At 42.3% G+C, this 8,709-nt stretch overlaps 1 protein-coding gene across 1 annotated transcript in view; it reads right to left on the bottom strand.

Moving 5' to 3' along the window:
* DUXA (double homeobox A) overlaps positions 1-5,501 on the bottom strand; it is an 8,669-nt gene extending 3,168 nt beyond the window's left edge. The window contains 4 exon segments of the mRNA XM_011932564.1: positions 863-1,008; positions 1,741-1,852; positions 2,721-2,875; positions 5,477-5,501. Of these exon segments, the coding sequence (XP_011787954.1) occupies positions 863-1,008; positions 1,741-1,852; positions 2,721-2,875; positions 5,477-5,501 (438 nt within the window).
* Between the last annotated feature and the right edge of the window lie 3,208 nt (positions 5,502-8,709).

The following is an 8,709-nucleotide window of genomic DNA, read 5'->3' as shown; positions in this document are numbered from 1 at the left end:
GACTACAGGCATGCGCCACCACGCCTGGCTAATTTTTGTATTTTTGTAGAGACGGGGTTTCACCATGTTGGCCAGGCTGGTCTTGAACTCCTGACCTCACGTGATCTGCCCATCTCAGCTTCCCAAAGTGCTGGGATTACAGACGTGAGCCACCGCGCCCAGCCTGGACCTCATAATTCTAACCTCAGGGCATAATTAGAAGATCTGAAGGATACGGTAGACATAAAGACTTTAGTCAAATAGGCTGGGCACGGTGGCTCAACCCCGTAATCCCAGCACTTTGGGAAGCCAAGGAGGGTGGATCGCCTGAGGCCAGGAGTTCAAGATCAGCCTGGGCAACTTGGCGAAACCCTGTCTCTACTAAAAATACAAAAAATATTAGCCGGGCGTGGTGGCACACACCTGTAATCCTAGCTACTCAGGCAGCTGAAGCACAAAAACCACTTGAACCCAGGAGGTCTAGGCAGCAGTGAGGCAAGATTTCGCCACTGCACTCCAGCCTGGGTAATAGGGTGAGTACCCATCTCGGGGGAAAAAAAAAAAAGGCTTTAGCCAAATGCCTGGCTTATATGTAGTGTTAACTAATATTCACTAACTCAACAAATTATCACTGGGTGTCACGTGCCACGCACTGTTCGGCAGCCAAGGAATGCAACATTGCTCAGGACAGACAGAAAATACCAGAAGGGGATGTGAGATTGAGTCCTGTGGGCACCTGGTGGTAGAAGCCAGCAGGCAGGAAACAGCTATGAAAGACCCTGAACTGTGCCCAGCATGATGAGGAGCTACCTGAGGCCCATGTGGCTTCCCTTCCTGTGTACCTGTATCCCTAGGAGATGGGACAGCCACACTTATCACTCACTTGGACTCTGGACTCTGGAACACCGATTTCTTTAGCAAGTTCTTCTCTGGAATCAATCCCAGGGTATGGGTTTTTCGCAAATGCCTTGATGAGAGTGTGTAATTGAGACGTGCTGTAGGCGGTACGACAGCGTCTGGCTTCTCTACCTAGGGAAGGCATGGAAAGATTGAGGGAGGCGGTCAAGGAATATTTCAAGAGTCCGTTCACATATTCAAACACACAACCCAAACTTGTCACTCTCCATCCAATTTCGATCCCACTGACTCCTCCTGAGAGGATCTTGTCCCAGGTTCCTTCTAGGTGGAAGGTTCTAGAGGAGACACGGGATGATATGTCTGGACTTCTGGACTCGAGTAGAAAGTAGGCAAGAGGCCGGGCGCAGTGGCTCATGCCTGTAATCCCAGAACTTTGAGAGGCTGAGGGGGGCAGATCAGGAGGTCAGGAGTTCGAGACCAGCCTAACCAATATGGCAAAACCTCGTCTCTACTAAAAATACAAAAATTAGCTGGGTGTGGTGGCGCCTGCCTGTAAATCCCAGCTACTTGGGAGGCAGAGGTGGGAGAATTGCTTGAACCTGGGAGGCAGAGGTTGCAGGGAGCCAAGATTAAGTCACTGCACTCCAGCCTGGGTGACAGAGTGAGACTCCGTCTCAAAAAATAAGAATAATAAAATAAATAATAAATAGAAAATAGGCAAGAGAAACACTCAGAAGGCCTGGGAAGAGGGCAGGGGAGAACTTCTAGGGTATGATGAACACTTTGCCACCATAAGACCCTGAATAGGAGGTCGTCAGGGAAGAAACATTCTTTTTTCAAAGTAGCAGTTGGCTTCACCGTAGAGAAGCTCTGCTGGGGAACAGAACTGAGATGCTTATTTACTTTGAAACTCCACACCAGGTTGATCTTAACCATGGATCTGGCTTGAATCTAAAGTCTCGGGTTCTGGTCTTTTCTGGAATCTCTGCCTAGCTCTTCGATTCTGAAACCAAATCTAAGTGAGGAAAAGAAAAGGAGAGAATTACATGTTAATCCCATTTAAGCTACATCACTGCCTGTTCCCAAAGTGAGCAATTCTTTTTGGGCCTAAGCCCAGGATTATTACTCACTTCTGTCACATTCTGCCAAGTCTTCTTCTTCTTCTTCTTCTTTTTTTTTTTTTTTTTTTGAGATGGAGTCTCACTCTGTGGCCCAGGCTGGAGTGCAGTGGCACGATCTTGGCTCACCGCAACCTCCACCTCCCAAGTTCAAGTATTCTCCTGCCTCAGCCTCCCAGGGATCTGGGATTATAGGCGTGTGCTATCATGCCTGGCTAATTTTTGTATTTTTAGTAGAGATGGGGTCTCTCCATGTTGGTCAGGCTGGTCTCGAACTCCTGACCTCAGGTGATCCACCTGTCTTGGCTTCCCAAAATGCTGGGGTTATGAGCATGACCTACCACGCCTAGCCCATCTACCTAGTCTTAGGTCAAGACTTGGCATTCAAACCCAGGGCAACATAGTGTGGCAACATCATCTCTACTAAAAACAAAAAAGTAAAAAAAAAAAAAAAAAAAATTTAGCCTGCTGGGCGCAGTGGCTCATGCCTGTAATCCCAGCACTTTGGGAGGCTGAGGCAGGCAGATCATGAGGTCAGGAGTTCAAGACCAGCCTGGCCAACATAGCGAAACTCCATCTCTACTAAAAATACAAAAAAAAAAAATTAGCTGGCCAATCAACCAACACCCTTGTGGGTTTACTGAGGGTCCGTTGAGATACTCCCCACCAAACCCTCAGCACATGGGTACATAGTACGTGCTCTGTTAATGGTTCTCCCTCCTGCCTTTCTACTTCCAGTCCTGGAGATACCAAGCTTAAACTTACCTGGATTCTGGACTCTTCTGTATTGATTTCTAAAGCAAGTTTTTGTTTGGTAGCATAACCTGGGTAAGGCTTTTGATTGAAGGTATTGATGAGGATTTTCAATTGATCTTCCGTGAATTTGGTGCGACTGCGCCTGTGATTTGTTGTTACCATCTCTGTAGGAAGATTACAAAAGAGGCAACATGTAATAGGTTAATTTATATATTCGAACTTCAGGTTCAAGCTAGTCTCTCACTTCCTCTTCCCGAATCCACGGGAACCCACTCGGGGAGAACGGCCCTCGTACAATGGTGGAGCTCTTGAACACACAATGGCAATTTTTCAACTTCTTGAGCTCATCTGAATGCCATCCTAAGAAGTCAGGGATCCTCTGTTTTGTAAAACCATTAAAAACCATTGTGAGCTGGGCGCGGTGGTTTGCACCTGTAATCCCAGCACTTTGGGAGGTCAAGGTGGGCGGATCATGAGGTCAGGAGTTCGAGACCGGCCTGGCCAACATGGTGAAACCCCATCTATACTAAAAATACAAATAATTAGCCAGTCCTGATGGCATGTGCCTGTAATCCCAGCTACTCAGGAGGCGGAGGCAGGGGAATTGCTTGAGCCCGGGAGGCGGAGGTTGCAGTGAGCTGAGATCATGCCATTGCACTCCAGCCTGGATGACAGAGTGAGACTCCATCTCAAAAAACAAAAACAAAAAAATACAAAACAAAACAAAACAAAAAAACAACGTGTATATCATGAAAATACCAATAATTATTTTAAGAAAAACAATGTGTTCTGTTCATATGGATTAGAAACAATATAAGTCAATAATGCAGGTGATATGGCATAGTGATGAAGCCATAGAAACAAAGAGTTTGTGATACAATGGACCATTTCAACCCCTTTCGGTTTTTCAGGTCAAAATTCCTTGGTGCATATATTTTATTTTTTTTATTTTTATTTTTTCAGGCCAGATCTTACTCTGTTGCCCAGGCTGGAGTGCAGTGGCACAATCATGGCTCACTGCAGCTTTCACCTCCACAGGTTCAGGTGATCCTCCTACCTCAGCCTCCAGAGTAGCTGAGACTACAGGTGCACACCTCCACACCCAGCTAATTTTTCTACTTTTTGATAAAGTTTCACCACATTGTCCAGGCTGATCTCAAATTCCTGGGCTCAAGCGATCCCCTAGCCTTGGCCTCCCAAAGTGCTAAGATTACAGATATGAGCCACCATCCCTGGCCGGAGCATATTTTTTTACTTTGCTCCATTGCTCCATTGCAAATAGCAATAGCAGGCAAACAGTATCAGTTTCCAAAATGTTTTTAAAAACACCACAGAGAGGACAAAACTAACTGGAAAAAGAATTTCATACTTTCAGTAGAATTTTCCAATAGGAAAAAACAACAACAACAACAACATCACATAATTTTCTGGATAGGACACCTCCTTGAAATAACCAAATCTGGAAAGCATTTTGGAACATACCATTTTGTAACAGAATTAGACTTAGTGAATTGAGATGAGAAGAAAAGTTATTAGAGATGCTAGAGGTTCAGTTAAAAGCCCAACAGCTTTTTTGTTTGATCTTTGAATGCTTGTCCTTGTCTTCAGTTTCACACAACTGATCCATCGTTTTGTTTTTTGTTTTTTTGGTTTTTGAGACAGAGTTTCACTCTTGTTGCCAAGGCTGGAGTGCAATGGTGCAGTCTTGGCTCACTGCAAGCTCCGCCTCCTGGGTTCAAGTGATTCTCCTGCCTCAGCCTCCCAAGTAGCTGGGGTTACAGGCACATGCCACCACGCCCGGCTAATTTTTGTCTCTAGTAATTTTTTAGTAGAGACAGAGTTTCACCATGTTGGCCAGACTGGTCTCGAACTCCTGACCTTGTGATCCGCCCACCTCAGCCTCCCAAAGTGTTGGGAGTACAGGCATGAGCCACCGCACCTGGCTACCATAATTTAATGAACAGTTTAACAACATCACATGAGGTACAGCATTGAGAATAGGTTGGTGGAAGCAGAGAGATCAGTTAGGAGAAGGCTGCAATAATCTAATGCAATGGACCAATCATCGAAGGAGATGGACCAAGAAATGGTCAGATTCCTTAAATATTTGAACGTTAAAGCCATCAGAATGTCCAGCCTGACTAGATTATGTTATGAGGAAAAAAATGGAGTCAGGGGTGTTTTCTAGATATGAGGCATGACCTGTCACCTCCGGAGCTGGAGAAAACAGTGGGAGGAACAGTTTAGATGTGAACATCGGGAGCTCAGTTTGGAACACGTTGAGTCTGAGACTCCTGTTAGAAACAAGTAGGCGATTAGATAAAGTCCAAAGTTCAGGAGAAAAGTTCAAACGTTCTGTAGAGAGAAATCTGGAAAGTGCTTTCCAGATTTGGAAACCTTGATTTCAAGGATATTTTGAGCTCTAAACTTTGTGACGTGGCCCACAGTTGCTTTCTTTTAGTATCTGTCTCCCTCTCCTTTTTTTTCTTTTCTGCTCCTTCCTCCTCTCTTCCTACCTGAAGCTCAAATATGTCTTATTTAGTTCTTGAATATCTGTACCTTTCTGAAATTCCCAATGCTCAAATGCACTGAAAACAGCCTGTTTTCATAGGATCACATGTGAGAAACTGGTTTTCCCTTATCCAGATACAGTTATTTTAAAGTTTACAAATGGAACTCTCACAACTTCTGACAAGACCACCAGGTTTTTAGCCCTACTTTTCCCCCAAGCCAACAAACGCTCGGTCAAGCACAAGGGAACTTACTGTGTGAAGAGGTGTCTTCGGCCATGCTAGAAGAGAGTCCTGAAGGCTGAGCCACCGTCTGACAGACAAGTCACTCTGCACAGTGGCTGGGTTTTATATGCTTAGCCAGGTGGACCCGCCCACTTTTTTAAACTATTTACATAAATCTCTAGTTCCACCCTTAGTAATTTTATTACTCCCTAGACACTCCTTAGAAACATGTATCCTCAATCTAAAAAGGACTAGATAGAACTCCTTTTCGTCAACGGATATTTAATAATTTACACCAATGTATAAATTATTATCAACCCCTACACTTAAGCCATCACGAGAACATTTTGCCCCATGCCAATTCACATACACAGAGTCATGCTCCTTGGCTCCCCTAACCCCCTTGTGGGAAAAAAATTCCTCCCGAATCACTGGAATCTGAACAGGGAGACAAGCTTGCAATAGTTCCCAATTTCTTAAAAAAAGAATATTTTTGGCCGGGCGCGGTGGCTCAAGCCTGTAATCCCAGCACTTTGGGAGGCCGAGACGGGTGGATCACGAGGTCAGGAGATCGAGACCATCCTGGCTAACACGGTGAAACCCCGTCTCTACTAAAAAATACAAAAAACTAGCCGGGCGAGGTGGTGGGCGCCTGTAGTCCCAGCTACTCGGGAGGCTGAGGCAGGAGAATGGCATAAACCCGGGGGACGGAGCTTGCAGTGAGCTGAGATCCGGCCACTGCCAGCCTGGGCGATAGAGCGAGACTCCGTCTCAAAAAAAAAAAAAAAAGAATATTTTTGAGTACTATTCTGCTTACAATGTTTTTGATATACATTTATTCTTTTGTAAATGAGGTTTTTATGCTCTCCACCTATTTTTTGACATAGTGGCCTCTCCTTATTAAATTAAAAGTGTTATTTCTAGTTAGTACCAAATAAGAGTGAGGCTAGTGAGACAGGAACAAAATTTAAGGGGGTGCTAAAAATTCTATGATCAGGATAAATACTATTTGAATGCAATATATATTTTAAGTAATGTAAAAAGTCCATCTTAATGAAGCATAAAAATTGTAAATAGAGAGAAGATCCTACCCTGCACAGGCACGACCCTGCAACTTATGCAAGTGAGGGTACCTGTGCGTTGAAAAAAATGCCTCACCATTGACCAGTCATTGATCAGTCATTGATCAGTCATTGATCAGTCTTGAGGGAAGCTGGCTGGTGGTTGCCACCTTTTATAGCTGTAATCTACAATACTGCAGGATAAAAGGGAAAGTTTTATTACATGTATATATTTGTGTAATTTTTAAAATGTTATTAAAAACACATAGAGAAGTGATACGAATTTCATTTATTGATATATTTGACTATCCACAAATAAAATTTGGCCAGATATCAAGCCATTTTTGAGAAACAATTTTGAACCAGGAAAATAACATGAAATAACATTTAACAGGAAAATTTTACACTTTATTTAATTAAAACAATGATAAATTGTTTTTCTTTTCTTTTTTTTTTTTTTTTTTTTTGAGACGGAGTCTCGCTCTGTCATCCAGGCTGGAGTGCTGTGGCCGGATCTCAGCTCACTGCAAGCTCCACCTCCCGGGTTCACTCCATTCTCCTGCCTCAGCCTCCCGAGTAGCTGGGACTACAGGCGACCCCACGTCGCCCGGCTAGTTTTTTGTAGTTTTTAGTAGAGACGGGGTTTCACCGTGTTAGCCAGGATGGTCTCGATCTCCTGACCTTGTGATCCGCCCATCTCGGCCTCCCAAAGTGCTGGGATTACAGGCTTGAGCCACCGCGCCCGGCCTCTTTTCTATATATGATATTTCATCACAATGTTTTTTCACCAAATTTGTCTGGAAATCTAGAACACAATGTTCTGCTGTTTGTTTATATTGATGTTTATATTTTGATACAAATTATTTGTTTATCTACTTGAACATTCGATATTACAATTATAAACGTGTTTTAAATTAATTGACACAATATTGAAAATGTATTATAATAAATTATAATATATTATCATTAAATATATCATATTAATATATAATAATAAACAATATAATGATATGATATATAACATGTATATTACATTATATTACATTTACTCCAGTTAAATACTGTCTTTACTTTTTAGCTTTATTGAGGTAGAGTTGACAAAAATGACATATATTTAAATATACAATTTAAATTTTGATATACACATATAATATAATTACTATAATGTAATCAAGCTGATTGATGTATTTACCACCTGAAATCACACCCTTTGTGTATGTGTACATATGTATTACATTATACTGTATTTCCTCCAATTAGGTATTGTATTTACCTTTTAGCTTTATTGAGGTACAGTAGACAAAAATTATATAAATGATATATATTTTAAATATACAATTTGAATTTTGAAATATACATATGATATAATTACCATAATCACATCAAGCTGATTGATGTATTTACCACCTCAAATCACACCCTTTGTGTGTGTGCATATATGTTACATTATATTATATTTACTCCAATTAAATATTGTATTTACTTTTTTTTTTTGGAGACAGTGTTTCACTCTTGTTGCCCAGGCTGGAGTACAGTGGTGTGATCTCAACTCACTACAACCTCCGCCTCCCGAAATCAAGTGATTCTTCTGCCTCAGGCTCCCAAGTAGCTGGGATTACAGGCATCTGCCACCACGTCTGGCTAGTTTTTTGTATTTTTAATAGAGATGGGGTTTCACCATATTGGCCAGGCTGGTCTCGAACTACTGACCTCAGGTGATCCACCTGCCTCAGCCTCCCAAAGTGCTAGGATTACAGGTGTGAGCCACCATCCTGAGCCTTGTATTTACTTTTTAGCTTTGTTGAGGTACAGTTGACAAAAAAGATATATATTTTAAATATACAATTTGAATTTTGATATACACATATAATATGATATGGTTACTATAATCAAATCAAGCTGATTGATGTATTAACCACCTCAAATTATACCCTTTGTGTGTGTGTGTGTGTGTGTGTGTGTGGTCAGAACACTTTTTAAAAAAAATCCTTCTCTCCCCCATGCAGAAGAACACTTAAGATCTAACCTTGTAGCAAAAAATAAAAATCTGTCCTCTTAGCAACTGGGCACAGTGGCTCACGCCTGTAATCCCAGCACTTTAGGAGGCCGAGGCGGGTGGATCACGAGGTCAGGAGATCAAGACCATCCTGGCTAACACAGTGAAATCCCATCTCTACTAAAAATACAAAAAAATTAGCCGGG

This window comes from Colobus angolensis, unplaced genomic scaffold (assembly GCF_000951035.1).
Source record: "Colobus angolensis palliatus isolate OR3802 unplaced genomic scaffold, Cang.pa_1.0 Scaffold96, whole genome shotgun sequence".
Taxonomy (NCBI): Eukaryota; Metazoa; Chordata; class Mammalia; order Primates; family Cercopithecidae; genus Colobus; species Colobus angolensis.
Note: the sequence above shows the minus strand (reverse complement) of the source record. Positions and strands in the feature narration are given on the sequence as shown.